General features: G+C 41.9%; 1 protein-coding gene across 1 annotated transcript in view; it reads right to left on the bottom strand.

The window, feature by feature from the left end:
- Positions 1-26,798, bottom strand: part of SEMA4D (semaphorin 4D) — a 923,316-nt gene that overhangs the window by 14,505 nt on the left and 882,013 nt on the right. The window contains exon 21 of the mRNA XM_078675637.1: positions 18,056-18,150. Within this exon, the coding sequence (XP_078531763.1) occupies positions 18,056-18,150 (95 nt within the window). The remainder of the gene's footprint in view (positions 1-18,055; positions 18,151-26,798) is intronic.

Genomic DNA, 26,798 nt, shown 5'->3' with positions numbered 1-26,798 from the left:
ACACTTTATTCCAATCAAGATGACTTCAGGAGTGCCATACTTTTGTCATAAGTAAGACTGTTAGCCCTCTAGTTGTTCTTTAGAACACTCTGGGACATTCTGTCATTGGGCTATAGTTGGGCTACATCTGGCTGATATTTGGGCTACATTTGTTTTTTTTGTCTCTGGTGGCCATCTTTGGGCTACATTGGGCTACATTTGGGCTCTAACATATATATAGGCCAATGTAGCCCAATATATATTTTTCAAAGTTAATTTTCGTAAAAACCACTGGAGCATATATCTTGAGACATAGCAAAGGCACATCGGGCTACCAGTCCCTACAATTTTTTCAAGTTTGGTGGAAAACCATTCAGCCGTTCGGGCTAAAAGTGAGTCCAACCGCCCTATGGAAATGAAGGAAATGAATGGGTAATTTGTAATTAGCAAATAGCTAATCGCAAACTAGGAATGGTAAAGAATCGCTATTTATTCCTTAAAGTTCGCTATTTAGGAAATGCAAAAAACTTTGATGATACATATGGCGGTTCATCTCTAACAAGATAAGAAGCATAGGGATACATTTATGATGACTGGCGCATCACCAGGGATGTGTTAGTCATTCTGTGCCGCTGTTCCGTCACCTATGGTGTGCTGCATTTACAATGCGGCGCATCATGGGGCAAAAACAGCACAGATGCGTGATGTATCTGTGCCGTAAAGGTGGCGCATTGCTGGAGTTGTATCGCAAGTGTGATGAAGCTCCAGCAAGGGTCGGGGGTGCCCCTGTCGCAGGGTTTCTGTTCTCACACAGAACTGTGGACAGAGGATTGGAACCTCGGCGAATTAGGGTGTCCCAAAACTCACGTTAGTAATCAAAAACTCCTTAGCAAGCTAGGTACAGTGTCACATTGGATATAACAAACTCTCAATGTTTAGACAATCCAGAATATGAACTTATAGTACCTCAGGATACGTGGAACTCATGAACAGTCGGTCGTTATATATTTCTTAGAAACCAGAACATGGAGTTAAGAAGAACACATGTGTATTTGAAATGTTTATTTACTAATGCCGTCTTCTCAGGCGTAGTATCTTAGATAATAGAAGTACACATATTATCAGTAGCAAAATTACCAGCATAGTTACTAGTACATAAAAAGCGAATGGTGACAGTATGTTAACATGCTGTAAATGAATAAGAGTTAGCAACACTTATAAGCAGCCGCGGGCCGTGGAGGGAGTTACGGTGGGGCAGGGAGGCGGGGAGGGGGAGGGGCAAGGTAGAGAGGGCTCCACCCTGCTTCTCCCCCTCCCCGCCTCCCTGCCTCACCGTAACTCCCTCCACGGCCCGCGGCTGCTTATATCTCACCCTCCCTAATACACATATTATATTATTTGCTAAGAAGGTCTCTTTGTGTTGGTTTAGGGCGTGCCCATACTTTAGTGTCTTAGATTTGAAGGAATCACATCAGCATACACCAGCTCTCTCTTCATGTGAACCGCATCAACTGTTGTGTATGTGTGTTCGGCAAAGCAATATAAAACTCGCCTCATGCCCAGAATTGGCAGAAGTTGCACTTATGTTATGAGTATGAAGTCGTGGAGATCAGACCTCATAACAATTCTGTATCGTGTTGTTCTTGAAACTTTAGCACTCGCTGTACAGATATAGTTTAACAAGCAAAGCAGATAGTAGAGCAATAACATATTATTCTCATGTAAACCACGATGAACTACTAGGTTGAAAGCTAAAGCAACAACTAAGTGTCGTGTGCAGAAGTTGCAAAAAAGGAAAAATGGCGTTTAAACCGGTAATGAGCCCATGCTAACTTAACACGGTGTAAAGATATCCAGGACCTAGATGACACCTCCCCATGATCCGGAAACGAACTGAATAAGATAATAGAAGTGCCATCTCATGAGAGCAGATTGCAAGTTTATATGTGGACGGTCCGCAAGGTAAAGCATTAAAAACTAGGAAAATTTAATGCTAAAGAAAAATAAAACAGCCAAGTACTTTATCGAGTCTTAAGCCAATAGGCAAGGTAAATAATAAAAACTTGACAAATAAGTCAATGAATTGTCAATGAAATGCTAGTACTCAGCATATCAAACATGAAAAAGGTCTATGACATAACTGTGTATGCAAAATAAGCTGCAACAGCCTCCAATAGGAAGTCACCGTCTTCATCCGAAAACAGTTCAGCCATCCAATTTAAAAGCGGAAAAGAACATACGTGCTCTCCCAGCACCGGATCCTCTATCACCATCAGAGGACAGCTCGGTGGGTTTTCAAGAAAGCTCTGTTCCAAGAAAGACTGTGCTGCCGCCAGTAAATTCCAGGGACCAAGTAGTCCATGCATCAATGCCACAGCCATAATCCTTTCGCCAGGACAAACCAACTCGTGAGTAATGATAGGAGTCATCAGCTGATTAAAGTCGACGTCAGGAGAAACCGGTCCGCAGAGACACAAATCAATGGCCCAATCGAAATCACAGGTCAGGCAGTGAAATACAGGCTGGACACAGGTGAAGTAGGAGAATCGAAAAGATAATCCATATGCCGTGCTTAATATCGCCAACGGCATTGTGCCATAATATTCTAGCATGCGATTGCGGAACAGTGTCAGCAGCTGCAGGGTGGGAGGTTGCATAGGAGGGACATCCATATTTAAAAATGTAAAAAAGCACAAGAGCGTCCGCTGGTAATGCAAGTAAAAATGGCAATCCACGAAGCAGAGTGGAAAAAAATAGAATGAAAGGAAGCAGGGATGACTCCAAAGATTTTCTCAAATGAAGTCACGAGACCACTGGTAACAACTTTAAAAAAGTGCGCCAGGGTCTTTGTGGAGGATGCGTTAAAGATAGTCGGAACCATCTTGCTGAAATTGAAAGGCAAATCTGAATTAAAAGTATTCCTTTTATCGTAACAGTAAGTGAACGGGTTATTTGCTGCAGAAATGTTCTATTTCCTCCCACACATGAACATAGGGAGTTTTCAATCTGGCCACAAATACCAACCTTGGGACAGATTTCAACGGCATGGCAAGAATAAGAGCTCTTTTGTCTCAGAGAGAGGTGGCCTTGAGTTCGGCCCGTGAAACTTTCGTGCTTCACATAGCGAACACCCGTACAGAGGTGCAGACCTTTTTCAATTAACTCAGAACAATCTTCATTATTGAGCATCAAATAACTACCATTTTCCAACAACTTGAACGTGGGGATGATAGCAGGAACTGGCGTGCCTTGCAACATGCAAGCCATATTTGGTCGGTGTTTGTTGCATGAACCGTGTAACTGTATGTGCCTACACATTAGTGAATGATCTGGCGTCTCAGTGCATTCCTCTCCATTCAGATAAACTTCTTGATCATCTTTGAAACATCTGTATGTGTATGGAAGCGACCAGACCTCATGAAGAAAAGCACTACCTAAAGGTTCATAACGACCTATTGGTATATATTTCATACAATTTGAAAACTTATATAAAGCAAAAGGCAGCGTTATTAAACCGTGGATAAGGCACGTTGCCAAAAAACCCGCAATCCTCTGCTGATGATGTCACTGAGCATGTCATGAATGATGTAATATGTGACATCATCAGCAGTGGATTACGGGTAATAGTATCTCTAGTTTACTCCCCTATAGCTGTCTTTCTTTTAACATAAGTGTCTGTTTCCTTCCCTTATACTTACTGTTTTTGGTTCGCTTCTAGTTCGCGTACCGGCGAGCGAACTGGGAAGCGAACTAAGAGAAATAGATGTTGGCACAGTTCCAAATATTGTACCAATTTTTTAATAACGGGGAGGTAGTTCTGAAAAGAACTTTTTTTTTTATTGTTTTTGTTGTTTTATATTTTTTTTATTATTTTTCGGAACATTTTTTTACTTTTTTTGAATTTTTCTGAAGTTTTATATTTTTTGGGGTTTTTCTTGGAGGGGCAATGAAAACGATTCATTGTAAAGGGCTCAACAGGAGCAACAAAACAAAAAAAGAAGTATTTATTATTTTGGGCGTTTCGTACAAACTTGCATATGATAGTCAATAGCTCTGTTGATCAGAGTGATGCTTTTTTCTCCGTAGGAAATGAATCCATCGCAAAATACGCAGGTGTGTTTTACTTCACCAAATTTCATTTGTATATTTGGCACCATCTCCCTGCCCTCTGGTCCCGTTACTTCCGGTACAACAGATCTTCTGGCCATAATAGGGAGATTATCTAGGTCGTTCCGAAACTGTGCAGCACTGTAGTTGTTAGAATGCCACCTAGTCATATGGCGATGCATTGTGTAGTTTCCGAAACTGTATTTTTTCTCGGTTCCTCTGGACAGTCTATCTTGACATATAAGGCAAGTTACGTATCTTGCATTTACTTTTTTCTGACCTTTGGGAATTTTAAAAAATTGCCAAATGAAGTTTTCTTTCCGGTGAGACGTCCTGGGCTGCTCAGGCAAAAACTGCCTCTCTTCGTGCTCGTCGTCCTGTTCCTCTTCTTCTTCTTCTTCTTGAATTATAACTTGAGCAGGTGGTCCACTCTTCCTTGGATGTGGTGGAGGTGGTGGGGAAGCACCAGCTGAAGCTACTAAAGAAGCCATTGCTCAGTGATCACAAAGGGTCTTTCTCTCACAATGATGAAAGTCAGAGTGAGGAAAGAAGGAGGGATTTTCATCATTTGGGAAAAACAAGAGTTCTCAACCAATCAAAAGTGTTCATTTTAGATTATATGACCTAGTCTTACATCATTAGGAAACCAAAAGTGAAATGAACCAATGAAAAGTGTTATTACCAAGTCACATGACTTGCTGTGTTTACGTTAAGCGCTTTGCAGGGCCTCCCGGTTTGCTTCCAGAAACCTGCGCTTTGCGACTCGCTTCGCGTACCAGTTCGCTAACGTAGCACGTCATATGACGTATCACGCGACAACGTGAAACGTCATGCGGACGGGAGGCGTCACGATGTTGTTTTCCAACGCGGCACTTGCGGTAAAGAAACGTTTACCGGCTCGCGGTCTATTTCGCGGCATCAAGGTCAGCTAACGGGAAGCTTCCCGATTCGCCAAGCGGGAACGAAGAAAAAAAAATATTAAAAAAAAAAATTATTCATAAACATATAAAATATATTTTTGGATTTAAAGAAGAATACATTTTACAGCTACAGATATTAGCTGTTAAAAAACCAATGAAATTCACAGAAAAAACCATAGGTTATAGACCATATATAGTTAGGAATTAGCATTTACAAAACCTTGAAAATTCACTGAAAAAACCACAGGTTATAGACCATATATAGTTAGGAATTAGCATTTAGAAAACCTTATTTTACTCACACAAAACCATTGAAATTCCATATATAGTTAGTTGCACTAACTATATATCGTGCACCCGCAATCCACTGCTGATGATGTCACATATTACATCATTCATGACATGGTCAGTGACATCACTGATGACATCACTGATGACATCTCAAATGACATCACTGATGACATCACTGATGACATCTCATTTGACATCAATGACCACATCACTGATGATATCATTCATGTGACAATACAATGCATCTCCTCACATTTTAATATAACCTCTGTTTCACCCAGTGTTAAAAAGAGAGTATAATTTTTGAAACCATTGACACACCAATACTAGTTACTACATACGCACTCACTGATTGCTACGTCTACACACACCTTCACTCATTCACCCATACAATCATTCATACATACAATCACTCATCTTTACAACACTATCATATGCACTCATACACCTATACAGACACTCACAGTCTGCCACTCATCCATGGAGTTACTCACACACCTAGTCAGTCCTGTAAAGAATCAATGACACTTCCATTTTCTTGTCTATACAGTTAAACATAGAGCACCTTACATTTTCAAACATATACTAACACATACTTACCTTCTTATACAATCATTGATACAAGTACAGATTGATCTGCACAGAGTCACACACCTCCCAGCTAGCCACACACACACTCAGTCTCCCATACAAATACTTGGGCAATCAATCAATAACCCATATAGTTACTCATATAGCTACTGATCAACACATGCAGCAGTTTACAGAACAACAGACATAATGATGCACAAATTAAGACAGTTTAGTCACTAACCCATGCAGTCAGTGAGACACATTTAATCACTCACTCATACAGTCAGTCATGCACCTACTAAATCCTTCGTCCAGACACTTACACATCCACTCATTCTTCAATATGTAAGACATATTTAAACTTTATAGAAACAAAAAATCACTGGATGTTGTTATCAGTGATGTCATCAGTGATGTCATTTGAGATGTCATCAGTGATGTCATCAGTGATGTCACTGACCATGTCATGAATGATGTAATATGTGACATCATCAGCAGTGGATTGCGGGTGCACGATATATAGTTAGTGCAACTAACTATATATGCAATTTCAATGGTTTTGTGTGAGTAAAATAAGGTTTTCTAAATGCTAATTCCTAACTATATATGGTCTATAACCTGTGGTTTTTTCAGTGAATATATATATATATATACTTTCTTTACTCCACAAACGTAGATAAGTTCGGAAATGAAGAGGCAGCAAACCAGGAAAGCAGCACAATAATTTATTGTGCAATTAAATCCAAGGACGACCTATATATATATCTGGCCGCGCAATAGCGATGCAACAGTTACAAAATCAAGTGAAAGAATCAGTGTGCCACGATATGGATGACATTTTTGGCAATAGGGAGAAGGCAGCGGAGGAACTATTTTTAAATCTGCCGCCTGTTGAAGAGCATATTAGTCGAAATGTGGAAACAACGACACAAAATGGAGATTTGAGGAATTTGATGAAACAGTTGGAAAAGCACCATAGAAGCGGACTTACCAAATGGTGGGAGGTTAAGTCACAAGAAAAGTATCACGAAGCGGGGCGGGTGCCGGGGGGCTTACGAATCATGTTGGCGTCCAGCTTCACAATCCAAATCCGCAACTTTTAAAGGAGTGGGCGGAAAATAATCTTGACGCATCAATGCGTTTGGTATGCCTGCTCATTAAGTATGCCAAAATAGATCGTGACAGTGACCTCCAGGAAATAACACGCTTACAAAAGGAAATTGATGATCTAACAAATGCCAACAATAAAGAGTCAGTGGAAAAAATGATCAAAGTAATGCTGGAAAGGAAAAATAAACACGAGGAAACAATAAAGACCAGAAAAATATGGAAATATGCTCGAGACAAGAACGACTATGAGAGGGGACAGGTGTTCACTTTTGCTCGTAAGTACGACTCGGTTAAAAAACAGAAAGCACCAACCAGATCCAATCAGCCTCCTGTAGGGGCCAATGAAACAAGTCAGGCAACAGCCTTGGCCGTGACGGCCTCAAGTTCGGAATCAAGTATGGTTTTGAGTGCATCGGATTCCGATTCGGGCAGTTGCTCGGGGAGCTCCTCTTCGTCTCTTGCATTATTAGGTCCAATCTCGTATGTTGATGAGTTGGATTTTATAAGGGAACAACGACTACAGTCCCTTCGATCGAGAACCACACAGGGACAACAAACCAAGAAAGGAACAGACGGAGGAAACAAAGGAGGAAATGTGCAAAACGCAACCGGCAGGGGACTTCCAAAGAGAAGGAATTGGCACAAGTAACAACCAAGTGCAGCAATACTATCATTAACTTAACCGAAAAAGAGTTGAACGATGCCGAGAAACAACTGTTGGCATTAGGTTTGAGCTTCTGCCCGGAAAGCAATTTTGGTTTTGTACAAACTTGGGTTGATGTTTATTAGTTCATTCGAAAGCTTAAATTAAAAAAGTTTTTCTTGATCAAGAATCACGGACAGACCAGGGCAAAAAATATATCTACGGCACAAACGTCACAGGAGGCTTTTTCGGCAGGGGCAATTCCATTGTTAACTAGGCTCCATACATTGTTGGAAAACACAACGGAAACTATTGATTCTCAAAGGGTGGCTCAATTAGAAGGAATTAACATATCATCACCCGGTAATAGCCCCTTCACAGCTGTATCAACCTTTGTGCCTAAAATGCCCAGGGATGCCCTTGACATTTTTCACGAAAGAGTGACAGACGAACTCAAATCACTATACAAAAATACATGCAAATTCAAGACAAAAACCAGTGGAAAGAAGAGAGAATACTTCCAATTGATGAAAAAACTTAGGGAGAATGACTCAGTTGTTATTAATAATGCGGATAAAGGTGGTAACATTGTTCTGTGGGACAAGCAACTATATATATCAGAGGCGTTCAAACAATTAAGGGACCCAGATTGCTATGAGCTTAGTAGTGGAGTTATGGTTCGCAAGATTAATGGTGATTACAAGAATGAACTTATGAAATGGCAGAGGGAGGGTTTGATTACTAAAGATGAATTTAAGTTTTTGTTTAAAGAATATCCGGTCTTACCCATTTTTTTAATCTTATCCCCAAAGTTCATAAGGGCTTAAGCCCATTACAAGGAAGACCAATTATTTCCGCTATTAACAGTATTTTTGAAAGTACATCAAAATATGTTGATCACTACCTGCAGGAATTTGTTACCACTTTACCTACTTTTTTACAGGATTCTAGAGACTTTTTATCAAAGTTAAGTACTGTGCAATGGACTCATGATTTGGTGTTTTTAACTCTTGACATTGCCTCACTGTATACCAGTATTAAGCATGACGATGGTCTCTGTGCAGTGGAATATTTTCTTAAACAAAGGGAGGTTGGTATGTACCAACATAACAAAATGCTCTTGGAGATGATCAAAAGGTGTTTATTGAATAATGTGTTCATGTTTGATGGCAAGGTATACAAACAGAAACGAGGGGTGGCAATGGGGGCATGCTTCTCCCCCAGCTATGCATGTTTACATGTAGGCTGGTGGGAGGAGCATGTCGTCAAGATTAAGCACAGGGCACTTTATGACCTGCATGTGATGCATATGTGGCGTTACATAGATGATGTGTTTGTTGTGTGGAAGGGAAGTAAAGAGGAAGCCAAGAAATTTGTTGAGCTTATTAACATCAATGAGCTGAACCTCACATTTACTTCTCATATTGAGTCCGAGTCCACCAACTTCTTAGACATTCAGATCTTTGTTCAGGAAGGAAACATAGAAACAAGCCTGTACCAAAAACCTACGGCAGGCAACAATCTATTACACGCCTCTAGTTTCCATCCACATCACACCATAGCCAGTCTCCCATATGGTGAGTTTTTGAGGATTCGGAGGGTATGTAGTACTGAGAGGGCATTGAAAGAGTCTCAGGAGAAGGCCAAACTCAGGCTTTTAGCTCGGGGGTACAATGCACACAAATTAGATCTGGCAATGAAAAAAGCAAATGAAAAGGAGAGATCTGTGTTGCTAAGTGTGGTCCCCAAGTCAACAATTGGAGCTAGCATACAGCCAGGACCTGAGATCACCGATATGGAAAGTGACACATCCGATTCTCAGTGTAGATTTATATCTACATATAACAAACAATCACACACCATAAGGAAGATTATGGCCTATAGTTTTATGAGATGGAGTTCTTAAAGAAGTTTTACCATCTAAACCCAATTTTACCTACCGGAAAGCTCACTCTATGAGGAGTTATTTGGTCAAAAATAGTCCTGAGCTCTATCACAAAGATTCCTGTATCTCTCCTAAAAAAGGTTTTTTCAAGTGCAGTACATGCAGAGCGTGCAGATTTGGGATTAACACCAACTCTTATATAAATGCTTTTTCAGATGAGTTGATCATGATAGGAGATCATTATACATGTAAAACAGACCATGCGGTATATGTCCTATCATGTGTGTGTGGTCTCCAGGTGCACGCTCGCATTCTGCAGCACTTCAGAGCTACTGTCAAATCGGACCCATCTTATCCTGTCGCCCGACACGTCAAATTAGAACACAACAATGATTTGAATGTTCTAAAATATTTTGTTATAGACAGTGTCCCCAGTAGTAAGAGAGGTGGCAACAGGGAAAGAGTCCTTAGACAATTGGAGACGAGGTACATTTTAGAGCTCGATACCAAAAGTGCAAGAGGACTAAATATTTGTGAGGATTTACATCATTATCTTTAAAATTCTCAATGACCTCCTCCATTACTGTATGTGACTTGGATTGAGCAAAGGTAGGGTTGTGTTTATATTTCTGGTTTAATTGGTTTTTAAGATCTAAAAACTATATATTTTTATATTTTTTTATACAATGGTTTTAAGCTATTTATTCTAGGTGTATATTTTTTATCTCCATCTGGTGTATGTGTGTGTTTTATCATGTATTCATTTATACGAATTCATGGTTTTATACTATTTATTGGCGCCATTTGCACAGATATGATGACCCTGTAATACTTAACCTCAGAATAGTATACAACGTAGTAGCCACCCTGGCCTAAGTTTTGATTTTTTTGCACGGATGCGCATTTTGTAAGGGACTAGGATTTTGTATGTGTTTGAGATTGATCTCAAACACGTGACAGGTATGTAATGTTCGTAATGCTGCTTTCTCCCTAGCTGTAACACAGTTCTTAGCAAAAGAACTGAAGGGTTCCCGGCTAGTAATTCTTTAAAATCTTTCTAGCACTTTCACTTTCAGCACTTTACACTTGAGCACTTTAAAGATTGTCAAAAAAATGGACTAGGCGTATATTACTGACTATATGAAACTCTAAAATTGTGTTAGTGGTTCTCAGAATAAGAAGCCAGTGAACTAAGCTAAGTAATTTTGTATTGTAACATGTATGTTAAGGGCATTGACTGTATTCTGTATTATGCAGATATTAACAAAATATAACTATTTTGTTTCTGCTCTTTTCTGCAGTACATTTTACCATTTTCTTTAAAAAAATTGCAATATATGTTTATCGTGACATTTACAAACAAAAATATTTTCTTTAAAAAAAAATTCCAACGGTTCACCGGCGAATGTATTCAGTATTTGTACAGTAAGATGAACCTTTGCACGAACGAATGTTGAATTCATATAGCCAAGGAGGAATGTGTAGTTTCAATTGTGCTTGCATAATTGTAAAATGCCAGTCTGTTGTTTTAAAATTTGACCCTAGGGTAAAGTCTTTCATCCCTGGATACTAGAGGTCACATGACAAACTGTTAAACTTTTCAGTGGTGGTTAGCATTTTAAAAAATGTGTTTGGCTCTAATCACTTTCATCTGGTGAGCAAGGCGACTGAGTTCGCCGAAACACGTCGGATCGTGGCACTCTTGATTCACTTGTAAAATGGAATAAAAACTTCTCTGCAACAAGCATACCGGAGTGAAGTGTCCGTTTCTCCTGGGAGATGCTGTGCTAAGCGGCAAGCTTTCGGAGCGTTGATTAATATATATATATATATATATATATATATATATATATATATATATATATATATATATATATATATCCAATATATATTGGTTTTATTCAGTGCACACCTTCTGAATAAACATACATATTAATTGAAAAGACTGTGCCATACAGCAAGGAGTGCACAAGGCATTCTGGGATCGATAGTCATAGAAATAAATGGTTATTTAATTGAATGCCATGTGTCAAGGCATTGTGTCAGTGCTCCCAGATCTTCATACTGAAGTAGTAGTCATTAAGAAGATATATAATTAAAAAAATACTCCAGAAAGGAGTGGATTCTAGTGGTGTAGTCTGTTTCATTTTGGGTAAGAGAAGTTAACCATGTCTGATCAGCAGTTTGTGTAAGGGACTGGGGCCACACCCCATTGTTGTGGGCGAGGAATTGCACTTGTAGGCACATGAGAGTTGGACATTGGCAGCGCTGAGAATCTGCAGATCCGGATGACTTGGTGTACACTGAGGCACTCACAGGTTGCATACAGTAAACCTAAGACAGTCTAGCTAAGCCAGTGAATGTCTGGCTCCCAGTTAGTGCCATCACGCATAGAAGCTGGAGGGTGTTAGCAGTACAGGTGGTATGTTATGGTAATTATGTTTCTAAAGCACTCGATTGCCAGAAAAGTCATCTTGGTGCTGGTGAGGTTAACCGAGAATAGAACCAGAAGATTTAAAGCCTATTCAGAGATTTAAAAAAACCCATGTCTTCAAGGCGTTCCTGAAAGCCAAGTGGTTGGGCATGGCTTTAATATATAGGGGAAGAACATTCCAAGCTTTTGTTGCTCTCAACACTAAGCTTCTGCCTCACCAGGTTGCGAGTTTAAACTTTGGCACTACCACCGATTTGGCAGAGGCTGACCGTAAACATCTAGCTGCAGTGTTCCAATACTCTTGCTCAAAAATTAGAGAACTCGATCATGCAGTGCTTTGGATACAGCAGAGCGTGCCTTAAAAGTGACCCTCTATCTGATGGAGAGCCACTGAAGTTTCCTCATAGACTTGGAGACAGACTGATATTTAGGGATTGCCTCATTTTGCAGGCTTTGCAGCTTGTTGCGTACATGCTGATGGGCGTTGTGATAAAACTCATTGCAGTAGTCAATCTTGGACAACACCTAACATGTGACTACCGTTTTCTGAAGAGTAACCGGGATGAAAGGCCCTCTTAATCGGCCTGGGAGTATAGAAGGCAGCAGAGGTAACGCAATTTACCTGATCAAAACGTGTCCGTTTATCATTGATAAGAATTACCAAATTCCTGGTTGATCTGAATGGTGTAGGAAGTATGCCTACATCTGAAGGCCGTGAAAAAACAGTGGAAGGGAAAGAGAGTTTGACTGATGGATTCGTACTCCCTAGTCAAGTTACATAAACAACAAGAATCCACCCCAAAAAGAAGGGAAGTGTTCACACTGTGGTGTGGAGCACTTAGTGTTCTTCAAAATACACCTCACACACCTAAAGGACCCTTGGTGTCATGCTTCATCATTGGGGTCTTCGCACCCCTCTAAGGGATGCGGCGTGCTACGACCTACGACTACGCGGGAGCACTTATAGTGGTAGACTATGTATGGTGCATGTGAGGGTATTTTATAGTGCAATGAGTGAGTGGTGGGATGAGTGAGATTAAAAAGTGCCTGGCTCATGGGACTCTAGAAAAAAACTTTAATTCGGTCCCCGGGCTGGTACTAATAAAAGAAGTGAAGTGGGAGGTAATTTGTCGTAATTATGGACAGAACCTCATGTGTGCGTCGACATGTTTTGGAGGCTGAGCTCCTTCTTCAGGACAGGGTGCACAACGTCTCCACCTTACTCACGTATTTCAATGTAAAAACAGTGATATGTATTTACAAAAGTGAAAAATATATATATATATATGTTCCTGCAGTATAGGTTACAATGTACCTACAGCGGTATATCTCAGAAAAATGCCATTTGCATTGTCTGGGAAAAGAGAGGGAAAAACAATGGTAAACCTCAGGGAAACACTTTTGACAGGTGCAATCACCTAGGAAAAAAGTATGAAGGGTTTAAAATAATCAGTGAACAATTTACCCTGTAAAAAAGAAGACAAATACCAGACACACAAAACATGTAACAGAAAAAACACACTCTATTATGGCCGTGGTGTGATTAAAGGAGGAGAGAAAGGTTTTTTTTTAAGGCAAAAGGTCATACTTGTCTTAATTAGGTTCCTAGCATCATGAGCCTTACGAACGTCTGGGGTAGTAATAATTGCCAAATCCGAAATCTGAAAAAAGATGACGGCAGTAAACATCATGGCTTACTTACATCAGGTTGGAGATATTCTATTTCGTTATATACTCACAAACTCAATCGGAGTTGTCTTACTTGTTTCCCCAACCGCAGGCTCCGCTGGAATGGTGAGCCTGTGCGTTACCCGCGGTATTTATGCTAGGCTTTAATTGGTGACTGGTGAGTAATTGCCAATTTAGGCGAACAAGTCCCGGAAACGGTGGTTTGCCCATACATGGGTATTCCGGTGTCACGGGCGAAGAAAAGGACGCATCCTTGTGAATTATTCGAGGGCGCATGCGTGTAAGCAAGCCCTCGTATGCGCATGTATCTGAATGTTGAGCAAGTGCGCTTGTGTCAGGGACGGGCCACTAGGTTAACGTCTATTGCGCATGTGCTAAAATGATTTGAAGGTATTTGCGCATGCGTGGACACTTATTTTTGGATAAGAGCAAACTCGTTCGGTAATGTCGATAAATAGGTTATTCATTTATCTATGGCGATTGTTTAATTCATTTTCCATATACAATGGGGCAATAAAACGTAGTCTAGTTTTGTTTTATGGTCGATATTCTGATAAATCACTGATTTGGTGCAGGGAAATAGCTAAGGAATTGCCATTTGGGCCAATTAGCAATTACTCACCAGTCACCAATTAAAGACTAGCATAAGTACCGCGGGTAACGCACAGGCTCACCATTCCAGCGGAGCCTGCGATTGGAGAAACAAGTAGGAGAACTCTGATTGAGTTCGTGAGTATATAACCAAATGGAATATCTTCAACCTGATGTAAGTAAGCCATGATGTTTACTGCCGTCATCTTTTTTCAGATTGCGGATTTGGCAATTGTTACTACCCCAGACGTTCATAAGGCTCATGATGCTAGGAACCTAATTAAGACAAGTATGACTTTTTGCCTTAAAAAAAAACCTTTCCCTCCTCCTTTAATCACACCACGGCCATAATAGAGTGTGTGTTTTCTGTTACATGTTTTGTGTGTCTGGTATTTGTCTTCTTTTTTACAGGGTATTATCTTCACTGATTATTTTAAACCCTTCATACTTTTTTCCTAGGTGATTGCACCTGTCAAAAGTGTTTTCCCTGGAGGAGCCAAGCTAGTGACCAAGATGGCCGCTTAGGCTCCGTAGACCTCCTCATCCTGCTACAAGATCCTGCTAGATATCCTGTGCCTATGCAACGCTCCTGTGTAGACGAATCAAAATAACGCCGCACCGTGAGACCCCGAAAATTCCATCGGCTTCGAGAACGGAGAAGCATCGTCTTGAAGTTTGGGGCCTACATCAGCTCCGACGCCGGGGCCTCGAGTAGAAATCTAGCCGGCACCTAGTTGAACAACATCGACCATAGGAGTTCGGGAGGAGCCGGTCCACCGGAACGGAAGTGAAGTTTTTGTCCGATCTTCGCATTGAACATCCGAACAGATTGGCGCTGCAAAGGAACATCCCACAGACACTGCGGATGCAAGTTGGGTATTAATTGACGGAGCCAGTGCCGTGAACGGCCTGGAAATCGTCGGATAAGTGACCCGGCGGATACGGTCACATCCTGACGACAGCCCCAGACTATCCTGCACGTGGTTGGAGCGGGTGTCATCATCTTTAACTCCAGTGGGTCTATCCCTACAGGCCCGAGGGACCGACCAAGGCGGAAACGTATGACATGACACCCAATATCGACCTGCGTAAGATTCGAACCCAACCCTCCAAGGGGTCCAGGGAAAGTTGTACGGATATCTTGGGACGACATATCCTAACTAAGGGGTTTCCGACACCAGACCAGACTGTCACCAACGAGGGGGAACAATCAGCGATGGCCAGTGTTGAACCCACGCTTGCAGCTCTAATGGCGGCGGTCGGTGGTCTTCACCTTTCCCTGAACCGGAGAGCCCAAGCTCTGGAACGCAAATTGAATGCCGTTACATTCGAGATGAGGCATATGAGGGCAACTTGTGTTCAATTTCATGACATTGTGAGAGTGACGGCGTCCACGGCAACTGGTTTAATCGATGCCATCAACCCTATACAGCGAGAAAGGAGTGAGACTCTGGTCTGCAAATCAGCAAATGGCTATGTGTCGGAAGTCCCTGCTGTGTTGGCATGTCCAGTATTGACATTGACGGAGAGAAAATCGCGCCGTAAAGTACATTTGAGGGCTCATGTGAGGACTCAGGAGTGGTTTGACAAGGTGGCCCTCTCGATTTTTTCGAACTCAGTTAAACATGACTTGAAAGAACGTCGGGAGTTCTTGACGGCGCGGATGGGACCCAGTGATAAAGTGATTGACTATGCCGTGATGTTTCCGGCTCGCTCCTGTGTTCAGCCAAGCGGACACTTCTGTTCTTTTCACTCTTTCAAGATGGTGACTGCTTGGTTGGAGAACATTTGTGTGCCTGATCGAACTGGCCAGGGCTGAGAACGGCTTATCCTTCAAGACATTTGTTCGAGTGGTGGCTGTGTGGGACTCACTTTATAATGTTGATACCGGGAGGCGATGTAGGAGAGTAATGAATCCCCCGATCTTAGCTCGATTGTGTAACCGTTAAATATCCTTACTTAGGGGGAGGCTCAGAGTTAGTGGGCGGGGAGAGGCCGGTAGCCGGTACAAAGGCCCTCCTCCATTTCCTATTATGGGTTATTATAGTTTAGATGGGGCGACAGGCACACTGCTAGTTGGGGTTTGGCGTAAGCTACATGCAGGGGTGCAGGGTGGGGGGTGGGGTGTTGTGCGCTTTGCGTTTTTGTTTATTTTCTTTTCTTATTTTCTTAATTATCCTGACCCCTTTCTCAGTATTATGGTGATAATGCGAGCGTCATTAGTTTGATTTGGGTATCTTCTACCTACAAGGACTGTAATGTATCCTGTTCATGGATTTTGTGAGCGGCTGGACCGAGGGGCAGCACCCTTTGAGAGGGCTAACCCCGTTAATTTCATAATCCTGATTGTCTAGTAGTGTTGAGTCTCAGTGTCCTGTGTCTTATGTCGTTACTATCCTGATTTTTCAATGATATGATAATTGTATGTACCTGATTGCATAGCACCTGATACGCTCTTATTGTTATTGCCTTTTTAAAACTAATAAAAAAATATATATTTTTTTTAAAGTGTTTCCCTGAGGTTTACCATTGTTTTTCCCTCTCTTTTCCCAGACAATGCAAATGGCATTTTTCTGAGATATACCGCTGTAGGTACATTGTAACCTATACTGCAGGCACATATATATATATTTTTCACTTTTGTAAATACATATCACTGTTTTTACATTGAAATACGTGAGTAAGGTGGGGAAGTTGTGCACCCTGTCCTGAAGAAGGAGCTCAGCCTCCGAAACATGTCAACGCACACATGAGGTTCTGTCCAGAATTACGACAAATTACCTCGCACTTCACTTCTTTTATTAGTACCAGCCCGGGGACCGAATTAAAGTTTTTTTCTAGAGTCCCATGAGCCAGGCACTTTTTAATCTCACTCATCCCACCACTCACTCATTGCACTATAAAATACCCTCACATGCACCATACATAGTTACCACTATAAGTGCTTCCGCGTAGTCATAGGTCGTAGCATGCCGCATCCCGTAGAGGGGTGCGAAGACCCAATGATGAAGCATGACACCAAGGGTCCTTTTGGTGTGTGAGGGGTATTTTAAAGAACACTAAGTGCTCCACACCACAGTGTGAACATGTCCCTTTTTTTGGGGTGGATTCTTGTTGTTTATATAAATCTGAAGGCCACCCCGCTGGGGACCAATGGGAAGACTGGGCACCAAAGAGCAAAACTTCAGTCTTTCCTGAATTAAGTTTCAGGCAGTTTCTGGACATCCATACACTGACTGCCTGCATGCAGTCACAGAATCTTGCCCCAATTCCCGTGTATTCAGTGGCTAGAGAGAAGACAATTTATGCGTCATCTGCATAGGATGTCAGTGAAAAACTGAAAGATATTATTAGTTTGGCCAATGGAGTAACATAGACATTACAAAATGTTGGGCTAATCAAGGACCCCTAGGGGACCTCGTAAGGTAAAGAGTAGTAATGCGAAATAAATTCACCACATTATAAATGGAAATTTATAGTGAACATAGAGGGATTCTTGTCTGAGAGGTTTGCAGGTGTTGACGGCAAGCATTAGACTACAGACCTTTAGAAGTTAGCCATCACAGGGGAAATATGTGTGAAGAACTACTGGCACTCAAACCTGGAGGACGTTTACTTTATAGAAGGAGGAGGTGTGCAGGGATAGAAATGGTGAAATGTAAGGAATATGGAGGAAATCATTAAGATTACAGAAAAGCAGTAGACGGAAGGTGGGACAAACTGTTTTGAATATCATAGTTAAGATATATCACATTTTTGTAAAGCCATTCAGTAAAATGTGTATGTGTTGGTTTTAACTCGAACTTCTCCATCTCTCCAAAGGGTATACTTACCATTGTTCTCTTCCAGCTCGTCATCATGTGGTCATGGTCATTTACCGCTGCTTTCCAGCTTGCTAAATTCATCGGCCAATCTTTAGGAACAGTTTCTAAAGTTTTAAAGAATGAAGATTATCAGTGTATGCATACATCAGCAGGAAATAATCTCCAATTTACAGCACAGAGCAGGTATATTAAATGATAGGGGGAAAACTGTTCCCAGTTTATACATTATATCTTGAATACAAAATAAAAAACAAGTTAAGTTGTGGCAAAATGAAAGAAATGTGTCCTAAAATCCTTGCATTTTAGAGATGCAGGAACTGAGCTCAACTGAAATGCATTTGTTTACACGTGAACTAGTTCCCTGACTTAACTGGCTCAGATTGTATGGAAACAAAACCGTCCTAAGGGTTCTGGCTCAATCAATGTTTGAGGTTATTTCTAGGTCATTGTCTTTGATTACTTTCTACATTTCCATAAACTCTGCTTGACCTCTCCCAACACTCTGCAAATGTACTGGAACTGTATTTATTGACATCCTGACTGACTGCTTCAACTCCTAATATTGAGACAAAAGTTTTCTTTAGTCCGACATTTACTGGTGTTCATTGCAATGTCCGAAGGGAATTCAGGTGCAAGAAGTTTCACCTGAACACTAAAAATGACTGGTGTATTTAATTAATAAGAAAGGACTTTGTATGAAGAGCAATTTAAAAATAGTTTTTTTCTGAACAAAATCATATAAACACAGAATTAGATAGCATAATTGCAATAACAAATGGAGTAACCAGGAGTTTTCTAATGGCAGAGCTATTTATGGTTTAAATCTCTTTATTGGCTTTATCAGAAACAATAAAAGGTAAGAAAAAGCAGAGTTACATCAGCGCTTTAGGACCCATCTCTCAAGGGCAGTATGCATTGCAGTATATCAAACCTCACCCCCCCCCCCCCCCCCTCATCCCCAGACCTGGTGACTGCTAAAGGAAGGAAAAGGAGAAGAAAAGAAGGGGGCAGAAGATCTTTGGGCTACCTCATGTGGGGGCTTTCTTACGTCGCTACCTCTAAGTAGGGGCGGCATGGGCCTCACAGGCCTTGGCCAGTCACAAGTGCCGTAGGTATTTGGGACAAGTGAACCAGTGGGTTTGAAAGGGCCCCCACAGTTTGGAAAATTATGCACTTTGGTTGGATAAGGAGAGAGTAATGCTTTCCATCCCTATTATGTGCCAAAGATAGTGCAACAAACCTAAGTGTGTGCCCCAGTGAGATAAGATGTTTGCCCGGCGTGACCTAAGAGGAAAAGTGAGAGGATTGGGGAGGCCTAGAACTATGTGAGCTGGGAATCTGGGAAGTTCTGTGTCGAAATGGGTATCGATATCTGTAATTAGCTGCGCCCAGTATTCCTGTATTTTCAGGCAGTCCCACAGGATATGTAGCAGCATGCCAATAGGTGAGGATTTTTGTGGCAGTTTCCATACTGACAATGTTATGGGAGGTGTGCTGTGCTGTGCTCGATTATAGATATCTCCCCACAACTTTACCGTTAGTTGCCTACCTATCTCAGTCTCATAGTGTAGCTGACTCTTTGATTTGGGGATCTCCGTAGTTGAATCTATCAGTTGATACAGTTCTGAGACCATACGTTTGTCAGTTGTCTTAGTTAGGAGCCAGTGCTCAAAGGGAGTAAGTTGCCCCTCAGCTCTGATGCGAACAGAGGGGTGCATCACCCAGTGGTGGATCTGCGTATAATGTCATCACTCCGATTATGGAAGTGCAAATACTGTATTGAGGACCTCGAAAGGGAGGGGACCTCTGCATCGAACAGGTGGCCCACTGACCTGCAGCCTGTCTGGTTCCATACCAGAAATGCCAGATCCTGTAAGTCTGGGTTAAAGTCCGGGTTTTTAATTATGGGTGTTAGAGGTGAGGGAAAGGACATTAAGCCCCTCTGTGTCGCTAATCCGTCCCACACTGCCAGCGATGCCCTAGTAATAGGGTGTTGGGTCTTGCCTGTTTAGGGAGGAATGGGACGCTCCATAAGGCCTGTCCAGCCAGTTCCCTATTGTTAGACATGGGAATCTCTAGGTGGCAGAGGTAGGAATCTTTGTCCAAGTAGGGACCCTTCTTCCTGCTCAGGGTAAGGGAGTTACACTCCTAAAATAACCCCTACTCACCCCCTTGGTAACTTGGCACAAGCAATCGGGCTTATCTAAGAGGCAGTGTGTAAAGCATTTGCACATAACCAACAGTAATACAGTGAAAACACTACAAAAGGACACCAACCAGTTTAGAAAAATATCCAATATCTTTATATATCCAAAACAAGACAAAAACGATAAGAATCCAACATACAGTACTTAAACATATATACTTTGGAAGATATCCTTTAAAATTGAAGAAATATCTCTAAAACACAGTTGGTAGCTCCATCTGGGGCACCGCGATACTGAAAACAATAGAATCTAACAGTTCCGTCTGACCACGCCGGTCAGGGGTGGTTGACAGACTCGTAAACAGTACATTTTTGCATTGCGGCCGCCATGTTGGTGTGAGCTGGTCGTGGCAACCGTTGCGATTGCGATTTGAAGCAGTGCAGAGTGTGGTGCCCTCATGGCGCTGTACAGGCAGAGGCCTTGTGACGGTCATCCAGCCGTGTTGGTGAGTCCAGGACTATGATGCGGAGTGAGGCGGTGCTTGTTGCGGTGCTGGCAGGTCATGGTGTAAGCAACAGGGGCCAGTTAGCGGGAGCTGGCATTGGTCGGCCCAGACTGCTGTTTGGAAGAAGACGGTGTGTAGTGAAACTTACAAGTGGTGCCCCCAGCCTGGAAAGGCAGGACGCACCTTGACCTCCCCGTTGGCTGTCCGAAGAGAATGCAGATCCCCAGCCCCTGTCACTCCAAAGCCAGACAGTCAATCCACAAACCCAGCAGAGGCACACAGGATGGCTAAGCAAGAAAATACCTACTTTCTGAAAGTGGTATTTTCAAACACAGAACATAACAATCATCTTTACTAAAAGATGCATTTTACATTCTGAGTCCAGGCCTACTAAACTCCATTTCCGAATCTTGTTCCAATGGGAAGTTATGCTTATAAGATGGTATAAGTAAAACTCCCATTCTTTCCTACGGGACAGATGGCCTTGCAGTGGTGAAAAACGAAATACACTGTAATTCACCACCAGGACATGTCACACACACCAATACATGTCCCACCTTTACCATACACAACTCTCTTCCGGGGCGAGGGGGGGGGGGTACCTTGGGCATACCTTAGGGGTGACTTACATGAAAGAAAAGGGAAAATTAGGGTCTGGCAAGTGGGTGCACTTGCCAAGTCGACATGGCAGTTTACAAACTGCACGTAGACTCTGTAATGGTAGGTCTGAGTTACATTTACAGGGCTACTTCTATGGGTGGCACACTCAGCGCTGCAGGCTCACTAGTAGCATTTGATTTACAGGCCCTGGCACTCGCAGTGCACTGCACTAGGGACTTACCAGTAAATCAAACATGCCAATCATGGAAACACCAATCCATAATGCAATTTACAACAGGAGCACTTGCAATTAAACACAGAACAGCAGTGAAAAAGTGCACAGAGACACTAAAGCAGTAGAAACGGAGTCAAAACCGAGAGGTCAGAAAGCAAAAAAAAAACAGGGGAAGCACGCCAAAAGATTCCAGGTCTAACACCTATCCATAAATAACCAGCGCTTTTCCGATTCTCCAACGACCATTCCATGAAGACCCTGAGCTTGGTAGATTGATAGCGCTGGAGTCCGGGAAACCTAGGCTATCCTCAGCAGAGGGTCTGTAGCCAAGTTCTCTATGGAGACGCAGGCACCTGTCCGCCCACACAAATTTATTTGTCTCCTGTTGGAGGGAGCACAGTGTTCCGGAAGGCGGCAGAACAGGGAGTACCTGAAAGAGGAACAGAATCTTGGGGAAAGCCTCCATTTTAATTGCTGAGATTCTACCTAGCCAGGATAGAGAATAGAACTGCCAGCTGTGCATGTCTGGCTTAATCTGATGGGTCAGGGTCTGGTAATTGAGGGCTGCAGTATCGGCAATGGTAGGGGTGAGTAGGAGGCCAAGATATGGAATGGATTTCAGGGGCCCACTGGATAGGCATTGCTCAACACAAGGCTTCCACGGTATGTGGGAAAAGGGTGAGGCTGAGGGCCTGTGATTTATGTATGTTTATCTTAAAACCCGACGCTAAGCCAAATGCTTCCAGTTCCCGGGCAGGGAGGTTGAAGGCTCCTCTAGGGACACTATGACGTCATTAGTGCATAGGCTTATAAAATGCTGTTCTCCTCCCAAATGAATTTTCTTTATCTGTGGATTGGGGTGAACTTTATGAGTCACAGGTTCTATGTAGATGGCGAACAACAGGAGTGTCAAGTTCCCCTGCCAATGAGGAGTGGGGCGGAGGAGCATCCATTGACGTGGATCACTGCCTGGGCTGGGTATAGCTACTAAGGATCCACTTTTAAAAGCGATCTCCCATGCCAAAGTGAGCCAAGGTTGCCGCAAGATAGGGCCAGTGGACTATTTTGAATGCTATCTCTGCATCGACGGCTAGAAGCATTCTCTCCTGATCGTACCTCTGGGATTTATCGATAAAGTGTAGAATACATAAACTGGTGTTATCGCTACACTGCCTTTGGGGTATGAATTCCGCCTGGTCTGGATCTATAAGACCCGGGAGTAAGGGATTGAGCCGGACAGCACGGATGCTGTGAAGAGTTTAAGATCTGTGTTTAGGAGGGAAATGGGATGGTATGAAGAGCACTGGGTTTTATCCTCCCTGAGCTTAGGGATTACCATTATTGCTGCCTGGAGCATGGAGGGGGCTAGTGAAACTGAGCCTCCAATCGTGTTAAATAGACTGGTGAGGAGGGGCGCTAAGCTTTGACAGAAGGCTCTATAAAAGGAGGCCGGAAAGCCACTTGGGCCTGGTGATTTGGATAGCTTTTGGCGGGAGATAATAGATGACCTCCTCAATTCAAACCGGTCGGTCCAGCACATACGCCTGAGCTGCTGTCAGGGTGGTAGTAGCGGCCTACTTTAGGTACCTTGGAGTTGCTTCCGGGTGGAGATCCTGTGCCTTACTGGGGGTCTAGTAATGGTCTTGGAAAGGTTCTAGAATACCAGGGTCATCTGACCATTCCTATCCTTCGGCATCTGTGATTTTCCAGACACCTGACTCTTGGCTTCGAATACAGAGCCGGTTAGCTAGGAAACGGCCAGAGCGGTCACCCCCCACATGGAATTGATGTCAGAGCCTAAGCGCAGCATATACCATTCTATTAGTGCCTATGCCTGCCAGTTGGGCCCGGGCTGCCTCTAGCTGCCTCCAGACCCAGGGAGGCTCCTGTTCTCTTATCTATACGTAGAGCTGTTTAAAGAAAAGCTGTGTTGAGCATAACATCAATAGTTTTTTTATGCAAGGGTATTCTCCCTTACCAAAGGTTTTGCAAGGCTGCAGGATAGGTAATGTGCAGCATAGTGAGTTCAGCTTGCCTTCAGGTCTTTTGTGATTAAAGAAAAACACAAACAGGGCCGCTGCAATGTAAGTAAACAGCCCAGCCATTATGTTTCAGTAACCACTATATGGCCGCCTCCACTGACATAGCCGACATGACCCATATTCATCTGCCAGGATCAGGAGCACATAAGGAGGCTGACTCAATCGTGGATGGAGACGGGGCACTTGGGAATACACTATCAGTTCTCACAATTCTTTTATTGCATCCAAATACATAGGTACTCAGGGTCTGTGATTGGCTTGTCAATATGGATTCTTAAATCATGTTATGCTCAGTAGAGAGATGAAAAGAACTTTATGATTTATTCATGTATCTTATTGAATTAAACTATTTTGAGAAAGCTACCAAAGAATTCTAAGAGATTACCCTAAAAGTGCGGGGGTGACTGCAGACCTTTATGTACACTCGATTTTTTATTTATTTCTAAGAAGATCGATTTTTACCACAAGCAGTGGGGAAATGTATATGAACAGAAAAACAAAAGTCAAATCCAAAAACAGTTATGCAACACACAAAGAAGCAGAGGGAAAACAAGTAACAAGGAATGCATTACAATATTAAAATCAAAGTAGGTTAAAGAATGTGAAGGTAAAACTAGTAACAAAAAGTATGGTGACATAGCAAAACTCTCAGCTTTGTTAAGAATAACATTTAATGGAAAAATGTGTTTAAAAGATGTGCTTAACATTCAGACACTGGTTCTGGGCTTGCTGAATCATGCACTGAAGTGAAATCCTAAGCAAAGTGTAGCCTTCATCAACTTCATATCCCCCACGACTCCCTGGAAAAATCGGATAAAATCAGTAATTTATCTCATTTTATTCCACATTTTTATACTACATTACAATATATTCAGAAGAGATAACACAATATCATTACAAAAAGGCTCCACAAAGGATAACCAAAGATCTCCTTGAGGTTCCCTGGTCTCAGACTTTAATATCGTGGGCAGAACACAGGGGCTTTTAGAAAGGAAGGGCTGGCAAAAAGTATCAATTTAATTGTAAAGAATAAAGAATGCACTATAGAAATTAAGGTCATAAAAAGTAGAAATGTGTTCTATATCACTCAAACATTATATAACAGTTATCTAAAAAGCAAAACAAATCAGAAATATTAGATTAAATTTTGCAGTGACGCGCTGCATCATTTAAAAAATGTGGGATGCACTGTATGTACAAGAACAAGGCACACCCCTGTATTTTCCCTTGCACTACCGCTAAAAAAGCTACCTAGTGCCAGCAAAGCAACCCTTGCACTATGGTGCAAGGGTGTCTGTGTTGTAGGGAATGATTGTTTATGTGCAGGAAGGAACACATTATTGCACATAAACAATCTTTAAAGGTGATTAGAAAGAGCAAAAACGAGGAGAAATTAAAGTATTTCTCCTCACTGCGCCAATCTAACGCCTGCTTTTGAATGGCACTAGTTTTTCACGCTGCCAAAGATGAACACCTTCTTGTAAGTCTGGGGAAGTGTCAAAAAGCAACGAGTGTTGAGGTGGAACTTCCACAGCAACATCCATTGAATGCCCTTTTCACGCAGATATCTGCATGACAGGGTACCAAATTTACAAAGCGGCGTTAAGCTAGGCAAAGTGGCTTAACACCACTTTGTAAATATGGAGCAGGGCTTTGCGCCACCGGAACGTTGGTAAAAGTGACGGTCTGGTGGCACAATCTCTTTTTAAATATGACCCTCAGATTGATGATCGTGTTGTTATAATGTGATTGATGTCTTTATAAGTGCCAATAAAACATTTTTTTTTTTTAAATATGACCCTCAGTTCCAAGTCTGGTAACTAACTTCCCGACCATTCACTTCAAACTATGGACAACCTAGTGTCTGCTAAACTACAAACGATGGATAATGTGATGAGCTGATGCCATTTTATTTTACACTATACCTTGATAGAGTAGTTGCGTAAAAATACAAGCTGGTTCAATCTGTATGAAATCCACTGCCAAGGCTTAAGTATTGAGAAAGGGAGAATACAGGCATTATTGAAACAGCAGGAGTGAGAGTGGGTGGGGTGTGCAAAACAGACTGATGCAAACCATGAGACCAAAATAGAACTTGCTACTGATCTCATTTTCTGTTTTAATTTAACAGAGATGTGCTATTAAGATGCTGTTTGACAGTCTAATATCTAATTTACACCATAAAATCAAATAATTTAGATTATATTCCTGAGCGCTCACAGGGTGTACAGTGTGGTGTCTGTTCATTGATACCTGAAACAGATACAAATCAATGCGTTGATCTATTGCCACTACTTTTACTTTGTTATAATTACATCCAAGATTAATGTTTTTTTGGTCTTACATTCAAACACGCTGCTACCTACTTCACTCGATGATGTCAAAACCATACAGTCTATGCATTACTGTAGTGGTTTCAGGGCAGGGTAGCATGCCCCTCTGCCAAGAGTTCAGTTAGAAAATCTGTGCCACAAGGGTAATCCTTGCAGGACACTTTCTACTGCCTGACAGTGGAACAAAGGAATCCTTTGTTCTTCCTCCTGACTTAGACCTCTGTGCTGAAGATAATATTACAATATGAGGTGCAGAGCTAGATTTTTCGACATACTCCACAATTGATTTGGACCAGCTTCTTAAGCTGGAGGAGTCAATTTTAAAAAGCTGTTGCTTTTAAAGCTGAAAGATCTTTGAACCATAGAGTGTTTTGACCAAAGAAAACCTTCACAAAAGGTACTTAGGGGCATATTAGCAAGAAGCTTGTTACAATTATCGCTGTTTTAGCAGCAGGAAACTGCTGCTGAAACGGCGATAATGGGCTTGCTAATATGCGCTATAAAATTCCAATAGAAGCCCAGGTTAGATGTCCTGCACATCTAACATGGGCTTCTATTGGAATTGCGCTTCTACTGGCGTGCTGCCTGTTCTGTTTCTTGTGTTTGATGTGACTGACAGGATGTATGACGTTACAACGCATGCTATTACAACGCATGCTTTTACAACGTAGAAGATATTACAACGCAATATTTTACAACGAATACTATTACAACGCAATATAGAGTTATTAATGAAAAAGTATCATTACAACAAAATCCTTTAACACGCATACCTTTACAACGCTATTAAATAATATATATTTTTTTTAATATAAAATCTGGCACGGGATGCAGGGAAATTAGGGGTTTTTGGGTGGGGAAGTGTATTAAAATGTGGTGATAAACTGCAC

The sequence above is a fragment of the Lissotriton helveticus genome, chromosome 2_1, assembly GCF_964261635.1.
Source record: "Lissotriton helveticus chromosome 2_1, aLisHel1.1, whole genome shotgun sequence".
NCBI classification, from domain to species: domain Eukaryota; kingdom Metazoa; phylum Chordata; class Amphibia; order Caudata; family Salamandridae; genus Lissotriton; species Lissotriton helveticus.
Note: the sequence above shows the minus strand (reverse complement) of the source record. Positions and strands in the feature narration are given on the sequence as shown.